A 17690-nucleotide genomic window follows, 5' to 3' on the forward strand; every position below is an offset into this window, starting at 1 on the left:
AGCAGAATCTGCAAACTTTTCAGTGTCTGTAAAGATGATGTCCACCAGTATGTTGTAAGAAAGCCCCTAAACAAAGAAGGTAGGAAACCAGGAACCAAAAGCATCCAAGATTTAACATCTTGTTACTCCACATGTCCTCCAACACAAGCATCGGCATATTGCTCTGAAGAAACAGTGTACTAAGAAAAGCAAGGAAGAAGCTACAGGATATACTAGACTTTTGGCCAAGAGAATGAAGGAGGCCAAAGAAAAACACCAGGACCAGATTGCCAAGGGATGGAGGCTGTCCTCTCTGAGAGCTTCTACCTCTAAGTCTGAATCCAGTCAAAAAGGAGATTGTCTAAGAGTAACAAATAAATAAGATCAGACATCAAAAAAATAAAGGGAGAGACATGTGATTCTTCCTTTCCACCTGAACACTTAGAGGCCATTATAGGGCTATTAATTGGCCTAATTTTAATATTGTGTGTCAGGGAATAGGAAGGCCCAAGGAGAGGGAGAGAGACAAGGGAACAGGCAGTTGATAGAGCATTCAGAACACACCCAGCATTTATCAGTTAAGTTTGCTGTCTTACATGGGTGAGGCTTGTGGCACCCGGAAACAATTACAGTAGTAACATCAAAGACCACTGATTACAGATCACCATAGCCAATACAGTCATAATGAAAAAGTTTGAAATATTGTGAGAGTAACCAAAATGTAACACAAGGACATGAAGTGAGCAAATGCTGATGGAAAAATGGTGCCAATAGACTTGTTAATGCAAGGTTTCCATAGACCTTCAATTTGTTTAAAAAAACAACTATCTGCAAAGTGCACTATACTGAAGCAAGATAAAATGAGGTATGCCTATATAGCTAAGACTAAGCAATTAAAATGTTTAATTTGAAGACAGCTTTTATTTTTACATTTTATGAATAATTATTTACTAGTCAGAGTATTTTATCACTTTTATTGTTAGATAAAATTACAGCAATGATGTATATGAAAGCAAAAATTCTTAGGTCACTTCTGTTTAGTGAGAATAAAAGTGCTGGTACAGTGAGCATCAGCAGGTCATGTATAATCAGGCAAATATTTTATCTGTAACAAATTGGAAAGATAATTTATACTTCGTGTGATCTTCTTTTTTCCCTAGTCTCTTATCACGAGTCATGAATACAGGATCACAGTTTGTTATGGAGGGAGTGAAGAACCTGGTATTGAAACAGCAAGTGAGTATACTTATTAAAAAACATTCTGGTAACTTTTTTTTTTTGAGATTTTATTTATTTGAGGGCTCCTGGGTGGCTCAGTTGGTTAAGCGACTGCCTTCGGCTCAGGTCATGATCCTGGAGTCCTGGGATCGAGTCCTGCATCAAGCTCCTTGATCAGCAGGGAGTCTGCTTCTCCCTCTGACCCTCTCCCCTCTCATGTGCTCTCTCTCTCTCTCTCTTATTCTTTCTCAAATAAATAAATAAAATCTTAAAAAAAAAAAAGATTTTATTTGAGAGAAAGAGCAAGAAAAATGGTGGGGAGGAGAGAGGGAGAGAGAGAAGCAGACTCCCTGCTGAGCAGGAAGCCTGATGTGGCCTCGATTCCCAGGACCCTGAGATCATGACCTGAGCCAAAAGCAGGCGCTTAACCGGCTGAGCCACCCAGGCGCCCCCATTTTGGTAACTTTTGAACATAAATATTGGCAGGTTGATGCTCAGCTAGAACAACTTTCTAGATATATTCAAGTTATTTGGAAATATTTGGAATAAAGTAAAATCAAAGGGTCTTTTATTCTGGTATATTTAAGAATATTTTACATGTGTAGTTCAGAGCTTTTTTTTTTAATTTGTTCATTTGGACTTTATTGACACTTTCAAATATACATTAGTATAGCAATCTTTCCTGAACCCTTCACCAGGCTTCAGTACTCAGCATCCTGTCATTCTTGTTTCATATTCCATAATATATATATATTATATATTCATTTATTCATTTATTTATTTTTACTGAGATAGTTTAAGGAAAATCTGAGACATAATATTTCATACATAAATATTTCAATTTATAATGAGAAGGATTTTAAAGGCCAGATTTTAAAAAGAGAGTGAATTAGCGGTTATTCAAATGTGAATATTAAGTGTTTACTTGTTTTCAGAAAAAAATAGATCGTTTCTTTCTCTGAACTTCCTCCATACTTTTATCTTTTTTACAATATTTACATGTAGTATTTTGTATTGATGTTATTTTTTACTCCCCCCCCCCAGTTTTATTGAGATAAAATTGACATATGTTTAACTACTTCTTGATAAGATCCTTGAGGACAAGCAGTTTTTTCCCCATCTTTGAATTTTCAATAGCACTTTGCATACAGTAGGTAATTCAGTTCTTTTTTTGGGTAACGTTTTATTATAAAAGCCATGTAGTATTAGTAAAGAACAGTGAAAAAATTATAATTTGATTTATTTAATTAAAAGGCTGATGACTTTCCAAACTTTACTTAAGATACGTTCTAGATAGTTTTCATTATTTCCTAATTACTTAGGAATACTTTTTAGCTTCGTTATCCCTCTTAGGAATTCTATTCAATCTCTCCCAGTCTACCTCTCTCCTGGTAAGGAGCTACTAGTAAGTACTTAATCCACTCTTTTACTGGTTTACAGTACTTCCCTGAGTCAGTTTCTTTGTTCTCTTTGACTGTAGAGGTTGAAAAGATACAAAATAGGAAGTTGGGCACATTAGAGACCAACGTGTTATACTTTACAGTTTAACCTAGCACCTGCTAAAGAGAAAATTACTCATGACACTTGTTAAAGAACAATAAGACAGACATTCAAGGGGACTACAAAAGGTATTGGGACCACCACAGTAGGGTTTTGCAGTTGGGGAGGAAGATTGGGTTCAATTCCAAATCTATCAAGGAAAACTGGGAATTTATAGCCAAGGATCAGGGTAGGGATCAGTGGATATAAAATTACTAAAAGGAAACATCAGGGATAAAAGAGGATTCTGGCTAAACCAACCTAATAGGATCTTTACTGAAGGCAGGCCAAATGTGATCAGACATCACCTGGGAGATGGTAGAGGATGAGGAACCTGATCAGATATTAGGGTGATCAGGTATTGAAGATGAGAAATTCTCGCTAAACTGACTTAACAGGATTCTTTTTAAATCGGACTATTCAAAGATGGACAGAGTTCAGAAGTCAAGGCCCCATTGAAAGGGCTCAGGGGAGCCTGAGTAGAGTTTTGTCAAGGAGAGAATCTCTGTCACACCACTTAATTTATCATTAACTATGGACAAGATGATTTTGTCATGTGATACAGAAGGGGAACCGCCAGCCCCTAAGATACTGTCCGCCTTTCAGTAGACAGAGTGGCTGTTGTATAACCACATGTAGTTAAATTTATGTATAAGGAGATTTACTTATTTTTCTAACGGTTCACTCTTACAAGGAAATCACAGTAGTAGAATAACTCAGCATGGAGAATTATAGACTTCAGTCTTTGAAATGATAGATTTTTTAACTTACTACCTTAGAGTCACATGTTGCATGTCCACTAGTGTTTGTAAGAAGTGTCTGAACTGATCAACTTGAGTATTTTATTGTGTTAACACAAAAGTTGGTTTGTTTAAAATTCATTTAGTATATAAAAAGAACCTGGCATCTGTAACCTCAAATTCCTTTGCTTTTCTTAATATTACAAGTAACAAACTACTTTGAAATAGGCAGTTTCTCACTTATAAAAGTAAAATTTGGTATGATTGGTGGTTATCTCTATCTGTAGTATATTCTGTCCCCATGACTAGAAGAGCTGTGTCATTTTTTTAAAGTGTATGTTAATAAGACATACATTTCAGGCTCAAATTAGAGGAAATATTTATTGATTTTTTTGGGTCAGAGGGTAGTTCATTTTATATTGTGAAGTAAAAAATGCTATATTAAAAAACAAAGTTTAATATGATCTTTTGTTGGTTTTTTTTTTAACTTTTTTTAAAATATAATTTTATTTACTTGAGAGAGAGACAGAGTGAGAGACAGAGAGCACAAGCAGGGTGAGGGGCAGAGGGAGAAGCAGACTCCCCGCTGAGCAGGGAACCTGCTGTGGGGCTCGATCCCAGAACTCCAGGATCATGACCTGAGCCGAAGGCAGCCGCCTAACCGACTGAGCCACCTAGGGGCCCCTCATTTTTTTTTTTAAACAGTAAGTCTAGTCTTTATTTTTTTTTTTAATTTTATTTTATTATGTTGGTCACTATACAATACATCATTAGTTTTTTTTTATTATGTTATGTTAATCACCATACATTACATCATTAGTTTTGGATGTAGTGTTCCATGATTCATTGTTTGCATATAACACCCAGTGCTCCATGCAGAACGTGCCCTCTTTAATACCCATCACCAGGCTAACCCATCCCCCCACCTCCCTCCCCTCTAGAACCCTCAGTTTGTTTCTCAGAGTCCATAGTCTCTCATGGTTCGTCTCCCCCTCCGATTCCCCCCCCTTCATTTTTCCCTTCCTACTATCTTCTTCTTCCTTTTTTAACATATAATGTATTATTTGTTTCAGAGGTACAGGTCTGTGATTCAACAGTCTTACACAATTCACAGCGCTCACCATAGCACATACCCTCCCCAATGTCTATCACCCAGCCACCCCATCCCTCCCACCCCCCACCACTCCAGCAACCCTCAGTTTGTTTCCTGAGATTAAGAATTCTTCATATCAGTGAGATCATATGATACATGTCTTTCTCTGATTGACTTACTTCGCTTAGCATAGTACCTTCCAGTTTCATCCACGTCGTTGCAAATGGCAAGATCTCATTCCTTTTGATGGCTGCATAATATTCCATTGTATATATATACCACATCTTTATCCATTCATCTGTCAATGGACATCTTGGCTCTTTCCATAGTTTGGCTATTGTGGACATTGCTGCTATAAACATCGGGGTGCACATACCCCTTCGGATCCCTACATTTGTATCTTTGGGGTAAATACCCAGTAGTGCAGTTGCTGGGTTGTAGGGTAGCTCTACTTTCAACTTTTTGAGGAACCTCCATACTGTTTTCCAGAGTGGCTGCACCAGCTTGCATTCCCATCAACAGTGTAGGAGGGTTCCCCTTTCTCCGCATCCCCGCCAAATATTGTGAAGATGTCAATGCTACCTAGAACATCATTAGTTTTTGATGTAGTGATCCATGATTCATTGTTTTTGTATAACACCCAGTGCTCCATAAAAATGAGTTTACTGAAGGATATATGCCTAATTTTTAAATGTTAGTTTTTTCTTGGTGAGTATTCATCTCTGATTACTTCCATATGATAAATTCCTGTAGTTGAATTATGGAATCAAAGGGGTGAGCATTTCTCATTGTTCTTAATAAATATTACCAAACTGCCCTCCAGAAAAGATGTACCTACTGACTAGCAGGGACTTAAAGTGCTTGTTTCTTGACATCCTTCCCAACCTTGGTGCGTGCATATATTGTGTATATGTGTGTGGTCTTTGTCAGTTTAATAATTTTTTTAAAGATTTATTTATTTGAGAGAGAGAGTAGGGGGAGGGGCAGAGGGAGAAGCAGACTCCCCGAGGAGCAGGGAACACGATGCGGGACTCAATCCCAGAACCCCAGAATCACAACCTGAGCTGAAGACAGATCCTTAACTAACTGAGCCACCCAGGTGCCCCTAGAGGATACATCTTTAACTCTTTTTTAACCTACTGATTTCCACTGCTTGCAATTTATTTATTTATTCATTTTTAAAAGAGGGATTATTTTAGCAAACAAGCCAGAGTGAACTAAGACTTCTAAATTATTCAACTTTGTGCTGTATTACTCATCACATTCTTGTATAATTACCTCACACAAATAAATTCCAAATCTGTAAATATCATTCAGGTGGTTTTATGTGATAGCTGATAGTTGTGATGCATAAAACTTACCTTGCCCAATAAACAAAATATACAAAGCTCTTACTTGCAATGTAGGAAACTAGACAATAAATATTCTTTTTATTTCATTTATAGCTTAAAACATTTATTCATATAAAAATGCAAAACAAAAATACTACTATATATTTTATTATTTCCTCATCTGTAAGATACTGATGTGGATATTGGATTCACCCATAGATCCCTTTATGATTTATAATTTCAAAATTTTGGAAACAGGTGATCTATCTTATTCCCCCTCCCTTTTCCTATCTTTACTTCACTGACAACTTTCTATCCCTTATTATCATTGATAATTGCTCATTCCCAATGTGTTTCTGGTATCCACACATTTCATCTTATTCTTTACTTGGCTGATACAGTCTTCAAGATAAGCATTTTCTTCAAGGAAGTCCACATACTAGTTTTCATTATCCAGGGCTTTGACAATCACAACAGCAGCAACTCTTGTCCCAGCCTCAATGCTGACTTCAGCATCAGAATATCATCCCCAGGCCAGGGCTGCAAGGAGAGAGTTAGAAATAGTCACCATAGACCAGATGGCAATATAGGGCAACAAGTGGCTAATTCTAGGAGAACTAAAGGAAAAAAACTTTTTAACTGTTTTGGATGTAAAGCTGTATTACTTTTCTTAGATTGTTTTTTAATTTCTGTGAATATTTTATTTCAGTTTTGCTTTTAAGCAATGACACTGTCAAAGATAAAATTAACATTGTTTCTGTTTAAACTTTTCCAGTGACTAAAATTACAAAACATGACTGTGGTCATAAAACCAGTAAGGGTTTTTAGAAATAGATTTTTTTTTCTCCAAATAAAATTTCTAGTTCATGTATCTGAAATTTGAGGATTTTAGAAATACTGATCTTTAATTTAGGATATTCATGTGTATGAGACTTTTTTGTCTCTCAACACTATGTAATATATTAGGCTTTCGACTACTAGAGATTTATTTGCCAACCTATATGATAATGTTTTACATTTTTTTCTAAAACAGTTTCCAAAAACATTGAAAACTATGCTTGGGAATTTTTTTAAACAATTAATGGGTTTTTTTATTTGATTAAATTTCATTTATACCTCTTACTGAGCTACAGAAATTTTTTGTTTCTGAAGATGAGTAAGGTAACATTTGTTGAACAGAGAAAATTGTATGGTTTTGTTCTTTTTCTTTTTAGCCCACTTTTTTTTTATTAACATATAATGTATTATTTGTTTCAGAGGTACAGGTCTATGATTCATCAGTCTTAACACAATTTACAGTGCTCACCATAGCACATACCCTCCCCAGTGACCATCACCCAGACACCCCATCCCTCCCACCCCCCTCCACTCCAGCAACCCTCAGTTTGTTTCCTGAGATTAAGAGTCTCTTATGGTTTGTCTCCCTCTGGTCTCATGTATGGTTTTGTTCTGATGTTTTCTCTTTGTTAGTGTTTAGCTGCCATAGTTCAGTTTTCTTCAAACATTGATTAGTATTGTATAGAAATTATTAATATGAAATTGATTTTTGGGGCCCCTGGATGGCTCAGTCGGTTAAGTGTCCAGCTCTTGATTTCAGCTCAGGTCATGATCTCAGGGTTGTGAGATCGAGCCCTGTCTCGGGCTCTGTGCTGGGCATGGAGCCTGCTTAAGATTCTCTCTCCTTCCGCTGCCCTTCCCTGCCCCCACCCCCATCTCTCTCAAAAAAAAACAAAAAATTACTTTTAGATTTTTTTTTTTTTTTTTTTTTTTTATTTGACAGAGAGAGAGACAGTGAGAGAGGGAACACAAGCAGGGGGAGTGGGAGAGGGAGAAGCAGGCTTCCCACTGAGCAGGGAGCCCGATGCGGGGCTCGATCCCAGGACCCCGGGATCATGACCTGAGCCGAAGGCAGACGCTTAACGACTGAGCCACCCAGGCGCCCCCAAAAAATTACTTTTAAAATGATTAACTGGGTGGCTTAGTGGGTTAAGTGTCTGACTCTTGATTTGGCTCAGGTCATGATCTCAGGGTTGTGAGGTTGAGCCCCACGTCAGGCTCAGGCTCCATGCTCGGCGTGGAGCCTGCTCGGAATTCTCTCTCTTCTCGCTCCCTCTGCCCCTCCCTCCCCGCCCCCCATCCCCATTCTTGCTCACTCTCAAAAAAATTAATTTGATTTAATGATTAACTCAGTTCAAGTCTTCATTTAGATAAAAGAACAAAAGCTAGGTAGAGCATTAGTTTGTGACAAGGATCTCAGAAGTTGTTTTCTGAAGTACTCTTTCTTATGCCTTTAACATTATGGAAAGGAAATTTTGTATGTCCTTTATCATTCTCCACACTTGAAGTTTTCCTTAATGTCTGGTAGTATGTGAATATCCTATGGTGCAGCAGTGGTAGATGATTCTTTGGGTGTTATGTGGTTGTAAAGACCAGACAAAAACATAAAGAATTGTCTCTGGGCTCATGAACTTTTGGATTATTTTGCTAGAAAAAAATTTTGCTTATATTATTTAATGACCTGTTCACTAGCAGGTTTGTCTTAAGGTATTGCAGAGTTATAAAATTTAGTTGTACCTTTTAGAAAAATCTCATTTTTATACTACATGAGGATTTATCATGAGATGTTGATATAAATATTCAAATTTCCAGTTATTTTCACAAATATAAAAGTAATATGACTCTTAGGGCTTTATCATTACATAACATCTTTTCTGAATTTTTCTCCATGGCACAGATCTAGTAGTGCAATTCAGGGATTTCAGTGGAGAGCTGTAGTAAATAGAGAAACTAGTATAAAATTAATTTTAGTAAAATTTTATAATTTTAATGCATTCTTGCTCTAGATGTTTTTAAAAAATTATTCCCTCCTTTTATTTTGCGAAATACTTCATCATTTGTTAACATGACTTGGAACAAATATATAACTAGTTTTTTCTTTGGGATAAAGCATTTTTATAGATGTAAATCTGCCCCCAGTCATTCTTCAGAGAAAGTCATGGTTTAGACTTATTCCTACATGTACAAACTCAATTTTATTTGAAACAAAACTTAAAAGGTAAAATTTTGAGCTATGTTTTTTTTTTTTTACTCCAAATAATGGAATTCAGGAAGTACATTCAGTTAGATTGAACCTTTGGTGCTTTTGTTTATTTAAAAAGTTTCTGGCCAACACAAATATCAGGGAATAATGAAATAGCTTTAATTTTACTTGGTTAAGATCATCTTAAAAGGTTTTTTATTTGCTAATCTAGAGAAAGAAAAAGAAAAAAATTCCTATTTTCTGTCTGGGCAAAGCAGCATTTTCTGTAGTGGAAGTCCATTTTGGTAACAGTAAAATGTTTTATGACCTAAAGAAAGCAAAACTCTTGTAAAATAGTAATGTGTTATCTACATTTATTTAAATAATCAGGTTTAATGTTGCCTTTGTTGTAAGAAGTCTCTAAGATACAAAATAGACAGAACATCCTGTACAGTTCACAAATGAAATATCAGTTCAAAGTAGGCAGAATACCATCCTGGTAGGAATGCATTTTGAATAAACATAATAGTCACTTAGTAAATTTTCTGTACTTCATGTCTTATGTTCAAAATAATGGTAAAAATAGATTGAAATTTAACAATACTACTTCTTATCCCAAGGCATGTAAGCATGTCAAGAGGCAGTCTTCTGCCAACACCAGTGTTACATATTTCATGTTCAAAGTGGAATTTCTTCTGTAAGAAGACAATGCAGTATGTCACTGGAAATTTGGAATTTATCCTAGGCAAAACAAAAATGGTCAATAGAATTTATATGTATCCATTTCCCCATTTTTCAAAGATCACAAGTATCCTTTTGGCTTAGAAGAATATACATTAGAAATGAAAGACTCTTGAGTTTCTTTAATCTCATACATTTTCAAACTTTAAGTTACTCTGCTTCTAAAGAAACTCTTACTACCTGCAGAAAGGAAATAGGGAAAAAATGGGATTCTTATTTGATCAAAATTTTGCAGTTGGTCATATTAAAAAGAAAACATCCAACAAAGTAAAAAGCCCAAACGTGTTTGTATTAAAACCTGGTTACACTTTCACATCAAAAGGACCTTTTGATTTAGAATTATATTTTTTCTTTGGAAACTTGAGTAGTGCCAGGGGTATTTACATCTACGACACCATTCACGGAATACTGAATTTTAGAATGTGTTTAATGGAAAAGTAAGCATACTTAACTGTGGGGAAAAAAATTCAGTTGTTTTGTTAATAGAGAAGAACTTTGGTTATTCTTCTAATATTTAACAAATACTTATCTTTTCCACAGAATCTACCTGTTACTCGTATTTTAGACAATCTCATGGAGATGAAGTCAAACCCTGTGAGTAGCATATTGACATGGTACTTGTAAGTTCTTGAACATATCAAACTCAGTACATGAAAAGCAGTAAAATCTGAGTTCATTGTGGGCTTAATCACAGCAAACTACATGAGGGAAAGGAAAGAGTCCATGTTCTCAAAGAGCCTTTTTAGCCATTATCACAGATAATGAGAATTGGTTTTCTCAGCTGCTATAACTATTCTGGCCAGCTGTCATCCAAATTAAATGTAGATTATATTCCATATATAGTTAAATGTAAAATATATCCTAAGGAGCAAGTTTCTGTAAATGACAAAGAACTAGTGAGCATCAGCTGGTGTAGTATAAAGAGTACCAGACCAATTTAACTTTATGAAAATTAGGAGAGGAGTACATAGTGAAATTTTTAAGTGCATGTGTTCAGATGGCACAAAAGTCTTGGGTTGAAAAGTAAATTGAGAGAGATATATTGTTGGCTGAATAGACAAATGGGTAAATATTGTTAGCATTTACTGGGTTTCCAAGCTATCTGTTTACAATTTAAGAAAGGAATGTGAAAATTATCGCAGTCCATTTCATGAAACAGTTCATCCTATTATTGTGGCAACTAGAAGGTGGTTATCACAAGAGTCTAGAATCAAGAAAGGCAGCATCAGAACCCTAGTTTGGATTGATCTGGATCTCCATAGATTTTGGCAGCAAGGCTTAAGATCCCATGCTAAGAAAGAACAGAATCTTCAGATAAATGTGTCACTTTTTGTAATTGTTAAAACATGATGATAATAACATTAAAGGAAATTAACAAAACATATTTAAAAATCTGCCCATGTGAAAACAAAGAGTGTAATAAAACATCCCCAAAGGGGACAATTACAATTATGAAAGGAATAAGAGAATGTTCTATAATGATAAACTTAAAAAGATTGGATTCTCCGGTCTAGGAATTGATACAGAGAAAATGGTATACAATGTAGTGTAACAATAGACTTCCTTAAAACATCCTAGAATATACGAAGAAGTAGCTCTTCTTGAAAAGTCTGAAAGCCTGAGAGAAGTATACATTTGTAACTAATTATCTTAGAGACTACTACTTCATAATAAGCTCTAAATTTGTGGAGGATATTATCCCAAACACTAATAAAGATTAAAAATATAAATAAATGGAGAATTTTAGACAGATGCCAAATACACAAGGGGTTAAGGAAGTTTGGGATATTTTGTTACTATCCCTAATTTTTAAGTTGAGATAATGAATAATGACAGTTATAAAGATGATAGCTAATGTTTATTACATACTTTTTATATGCCAGGAATCATTCAAAACATTTTCACATTTCATTTATTTTTTATTAGAAACTTCTATGAAAAATACCATTTTATTATGATTTTCATTTTATGGATGAAGAAACTGTGGCACAATAAAGTTAATTAACTTGCCCAAAGACACAAAGTTAATAAATGGCAGAGCTGGGCAGGCCACATTTTTCACCACTGTGCTGTATTGAAGAGGGCAAGAAACATGCTTTTCATGGAATCACAGAGCTTTAGAGTTTAAGGAAACATTAGAAGTAATTTGAATGTGGGGGAGAGGAAACCAAGAGATGTTAAATGACTTCTCCCAAGTCACACTATTTTTAGTAGCACAACTGGAACCAAAAATCTACTATTTCTATGTTTCTGTTTACTACTCATTCCAGCATACACATGCCTTCCACATGGATGGCTAAATTACAGTTCTTATTCTGATGTTTCTCCAGGTTATGTAAATTCATTTATTAGTTAACTGGTGACTTTAACTGTATAACGGAAGACACATTACTACAGACATTTTTTTTTAAAGATTTTATTTATTTATTTAATTGACAGAGACAGCGAAAGAGGGAACACAAGCAGGGGGAGTGGGAGAGGGAGAAGCAGGCTTCCCACCGAGCAGGGAGCCCGATGGAGGGCTCGATCCCAGGACCCTGGGATCATGACCTGAGCTGAAGGCAGACGCTTAACCAACTGAGCCACCCAGGCACCCCACTACAGACATATTTTTTAACTAATTAGAAATAGTAAATTTTTTCTGCTTTGAAAGCATTTTTTTAATCCATCTGCTAAATGAGGCAGCTGTCTTCACTTTCTCTTATCCTTTTCCTGTTTCCAGATAGACAACTTGATTTGGAGGCATTAAAGAGAGACTAGCAAAATACTAAAGAGCTTAGCAAAGTGGACTAAGTTAGACCTGGCTAGTAATCTTGAATGCATCTTATCTCAAAGGCTTGGAAATGCTATATCCTAATTCTAGATGCACTCTTATCACTTATTTAAGTGTTCTCCTTTGATTTGTCTTGACTGGATAAATTGAAAGAAGGGAATTAAAAAAATATCAGATAGGTTTCATCTTGTAAATCTGGTTAGTAATGGTTTCCCGAAGCAGTGTTGAAGGATTATGATGCTACTTGTGAGTGCACTGAGAGTTTTGTAATTGGTTAAGCACTGTCCACCACTGAGTACAGGACTAGGTGGTGGCAACCAATGCATAGTTTGTCATTGATCAGGTTTGCATAGGGCCATCCATTCTCCAGCAAACAACAGATTCCTTTGGCTGACTGTGCTGTGGAAGGAGAGGGAGGCAGAGGTTAGGGAGTGATTACACTGCAAGAAGTAAAACAGTACTTTCCAGCTCCTTTATTATCAAGAAGCTAGTTTCCAGCTTATAGAGTCCACAACCCCTTATCCACAACTTCTGAAATCTACAGAGTTCTGAAAACTGAAGGATTTTGTATAACCCAACTCCCGTAACTGGGAATGTTATATGCATGATATCATCTAACTAAAAATTTTTTAATTCAAGGGGCGCCTGGGTGGCTCAGTTGTTGAGCGTCTGCCTTCGGCTCAGGTCATGATCCCTGGGTCCTGGGATCGAGCCCCGCATCGGGCTCCCTGCTCCGCGGGAAGCCTGCTTCTCCCTCACCCACTCCCCCTGCTTGTGTTCCCTCTCTCGCTGTCTCTCTCTCTGTCAAATAAATAAATAAAATCTTCAAAAAAAAATTTTTTTTAATTCAAAATTCCAGAATACACCAAACTCTAAATGTTTCAAATAATAGAGATTATAAACCTGTATTAGGTTATTCTGTATATTCAGTAAAATCATGGACATACAATAAAATTCTAAAACAGAAACAAAATAAAAATAATTATATTGGTTTATAAAATGGGTATATTTTCAAGACAGTATAGTATAGTATAGTGGTTAAGAGCTTGGGCATTGAAACTAGACTACTTGGGTTCAAATCCTGGACTTCCTGTACTTACTAGTTATGTGACCTTAGGAAAGTTACATAACTTCTCTGTACCCCAGTTTGCCCATCTGAAAAAATAGAGGTAACAGTAACTACCTCACAGATGTTATGGGGATTTAAGTGAGTAATTTCATCTAAAGCATTTAGAATAATGTTTAACATGTAGTAAGTGCTCTGTTAGTAGTAGTGGTGGTGGTGACACAGATTTAATTAATCTACCAGATTAATAGCTTAAGTAATTAAAATACTCAAAGCCAAATGGTAACTTTCTGAAGAGAAACCAAGTTCTGGTTTGTTTGTTTGTTTTTTTATAGGAAACTGATGATTATAGATATTTTGATCCCAAAATGCTGCGGGGCAATGACAGGTAAGCAGCTCTTGACTTGTGTAATTTGTTTGTAGGTCTTTCCACCCTGATAAGAATGGAAGTAACTTAATTTTTTATTATAAATCAGTAAGTGCTTATTAAAAATTCAAACTATATAGAAAACTGGTAAGTAAACAATATGTATAATCTTATTACCTGCAGATAATCATTGCTAATTTTACTTGACGTTTTGGTTCTTTTCAAGTATATATACTCACACATCAAAAAAATACATTAGGTGTTTTTTGTTTTTTATGACGAGATGACAGTATTATAGACTGTATGGGGGAGGGGAATTTGGATAATGTGTTTTTAAATGCATATTCTTATTGAACCAAAGCAAAGACAGGAACTTTATGTTGGATACCAGTTGTTTTTATTTAACTGGTCCATAAAGCCAAGCCCCTGTAGATTGTTGTAAATACTTTATGGCAATGAAACATTCTACAGATAATTTCTCTATCTTATAATAAACATGGTGTGGTAAGGTACTTGTTTGCTTCATAATGGATATCATTTTTCAAGATTTACTTCATGGTAGCATGAAAAATAGCCTACAAAACTAAAGAAAGAACAGGCAGAATTGGGAGGGGAAAAACCTTCATGGAATGATCTTCTTTCTCACCTAAACTTGAGTGAAGCTGGTTTCTTGCCTACATCTTACTATGTTTGGGATCTTTAGAACGTTGTCTCTGCTTTATCCTAAGCTTTTACATCTTTGTCGATAGAATAATCTAGTCACTAGATAGTTGATTGTTAGATTGTTCTGGTTTTTTTTTTTAAGATTTTATTTATTTATTTGACAGAGAGAGAGACAGTGAAAGAGGGAACACATGCAGAGGGAGTGGGAGAGGGAGAAGCAGGCTTCCCGCTGAGCAGGGAGCCCGATGCGGGACTTGATCCCAGGACCCTGGGAGCATGACCTGAGCCGAAGGCAGATGCTTAATGACTGAGCCACTCAGGCGCCCCTGTTAGATTGTTTTAGATCATTAGATTAGATCGTAACTTAAAAGGTTATTTTCTTTTCTTAACTTACCAGAAATACTGCTAAAGTTGCAGAAGAAGCTGCTAAGAGCAGCTGGCAAAGGAGCATTTGACAAAGAATAAATTCTAGAAGGGAGAGAATGAGGAGTGACAACTAATGAGTATGGGGCTTTTGAGGATGGTAAAAAATGTTCTGAAGTTAGACAGTGGTGACAGTTGTACAGCTCTGTAAATATACTAAAACCACTGGTTTGTACACTTTAAAACATTGGACTCAACTCTTCCTGTCTTGATATTCTCTGGCTTACATTTTATCCTTGGATTTGCATATGGCTAACAAGTAGACACATTTTGCTTCGTAGAAACTTCTCCTTTGCCTTCTCCTGAGCTATTTCATCACAGTTAATCTTGGTTATTAATAACTAATAATACTGTGCTATTTAAATCTCTCCTGATTCTATGTGTACTCTTAGAGGAACTTTAACTTCTTTCCAGAGTGCTTTATCACAGATGAGGTGTTTCAGTCGGGTGGGCTTCTGGCCCTTTCTATGGAGTATTCATTCAGACAGGCCATAGAAATAAGGAAAAGATGATAAAGGTGTGGAATTGACCTTTCAGTAATTAAGGATGGTATAATAGCACTCTCCTCTTCGTTGACATTTTTAAAAAATTGCTTGTGAGGGGGCGCCTGGGTGGCTCAGTCATTAAGCATCTGCTTAATTCGGCTTAATTCGGCTCAGGTCATGATCCCAGGGATCAAGCCCCGCATCAGGCTCCCTGCTCCTCCCTCTCCCGCTGTCTCTCTGTCTGTCAAATAAAAAAATGCTTGTGAGGAAAACCTAAGTTCTCTTTGTATAGCCTGTTTTATCACTGAAACAAATATATGTCTGACTCACAAAGGCTTTGAAAAATATCTTTATTAAAAGATCTTAGACACAAGTATTTTTAAAATACATTATAAGTATATAAATATGTGGCTAATATATGTAATAATATATAATGGTATAGAGAAATACAAAGAAATAAGCTACAGCAAAATGCAGATTCCTCCTCCCAGCCCCCATTTCCTGTTATTTCCCATACATGTTTACATAGTTTTTACACAAATGTGGATACTGACAAACTGCAACATTATGTTGCATATAGTAAAATTTTATATAATTTACCACTAAAATATGTGTTTTATCAACTTACCTTATACCCACATTTTATTCCTTCTGAGAGCTGCTGCTCAGTGTTTCCTTCTCCCTTTCAGTTTTCTCTTAGGTTTTATTTTGAAGCTAACAGATTGCCCTACTCCCTTTTAGATGCTGATAAATGTACCTCATATTCTCTGCCTTCCCAATTCACTATTTGAGTACACAAAACTAAAGGACCCAGCCTCAAAGAAAGTGAAGGAGGGAGAATTGCAAATACATATCTAATTGTGTGTACATGTGTGTGTTCCCCATACCTCTTTTATCCATAGTGAAAGCATTGTGTGAAGTTTTCACTATCGTTTTTCTTTGTTGTAGCTCAGTTCCAAGGAACAAAAATCCATTCCAGGAGGTGAGTTCTATATAAAAATTCTGTCTCTAAAATGGAAGGCAGATGACCAAGCAGTCTTGAAGAATTGTCTTCATCTTAAACATGGCTTTATTACAGTTACTGTATGGTAATTTTGATAAATCCAATTCTGTGTAACCATATTAGTAACCATATTTTCCTGATTTATAAAACTACTTAGAATAGCTAAAAATAACTGACAGTCAATGGACACCTGGGCTGTTTCCGTAGTTTGGTCATGGTAGACAATGCTGCTATAAACATTGGTGTGCATGTATCCCTTTGCATTAGTATTTTTGTCTCCTTTGGGTAAATACCTAGTAGTACAGTTGCTGGATTGTGAAGTAGTTCTTTTAACTTTTTGAGGAAACTCGATACTGTTGTTTCCACAGTGGCTGCACCAGCTTGCATTCCCACCAACAGTGTAAGAGGGTTCACCTTTCTCCACATCCTCCCCAACACCTGTTGTTTTTTGTGTTGTTGATTTTAGCCATTCTGACAGGTGTGAGGTGGTATCTCATGGTGGTTTTGATTTCGATTTCCCTGATGATGAGTGATGTTGATTGAGCATCTTTTCATGTAAAGTGTCCATCGACTGATAAATGGATACAGAAGATGTGGTATATATACAATGGAATATTACTCAGCCATAAAAAGAACAAAATCTTGCCATTTGCAACAACATGGATGGAGCTAGAGTGTATTATGCTAAACGAAATAAGTCAGAGAAAGACAAATACCATATGATTTCATTCATATGTGGAATTTAACAAACAAAACAAATGAGCATAGGGAAAAAAGATAAACCAAGAAACAAACTCTTAGCTATAGAGAACAAGCTGATGGTTACAAGGGGAGGTGGGTGGGGGGACTGGGATTAAGGCGTGCACTTGCTGTGATGAGCACTGGGTGTTGTATGGAAATGTTACTATATTGTACACTTAAAACTAATATTACACTGTATAGTAACTAACTGGAATTAAATTTTTTTTTTAAAAAGGGACACAAAATTAGGTAATTCACGAAAAAGAAGTTTAAGACTGCAGTAAAAGTTTTATATGTGTGGAACTTGTTTCTAAAGTTGGCTTCCAAGCTTTTGTGAAGATATGACTGTGTTTTCCTTTGAGATACAAAAAGCTTCTCAATAAAAATAAGTAAAGAACTGTTTTGGAAATTATATAAATGCCAAGTTTTGTTTTTCCTACCTACAATAAACTCTAATTTTAAAAAGCCTTTTGGAGGAAGCCCTTTAGATTTATTTGCTATTACTTAAC

At 35.9% G+C, this 17690-nt stretch overlaps 1 protein-coding gene across 2 annotated transcripts in view; it reads left to right on the forward strand.

Moving 5' to 3' along the window:
* SCFD1 (sec1 family domain containing 1) overlaps positions 1-17690 on the forward strand; it is a 102554-nt gene that overhangs the window by 74938 nt on the left and 9926 nt on the right. For both annotated transcript variants that reach the window (XM_032404874.1, XM_032404873.1), the window contains 4 exons: positions 1140-1215; positions 10201-10254; positions 13835-13887; positions 16386-16419. In XM_032404874.1, coding sequence (XP_032260765.1) covers positions 1140-1215; positions 10201-10254; positions 13835-13887; positions 16386-16419 — 217 coding nt within the window. The remainder of the gene's footprint in view (positions 1-1139; positions 1216-10200; positions 10255-13834; positions 13888-16385; positions 16420-17690) is intronic.

Source organism: Phoca vitulina, unplaced genomic scaffold, assembly GCF_004348235.1.
Source record: "Phoca vitulina isolate PV1807 unplaced genomic scaffold, GSC_HSeal_1.0 scaffold7, whole genome shotgun sequence".
NCBI classification, from domain to species: Eukaryota; Metazoa; Chordata; class Mammalia; order Carnivora; family Phocidae; genus Phoca; species Phoca vitulina.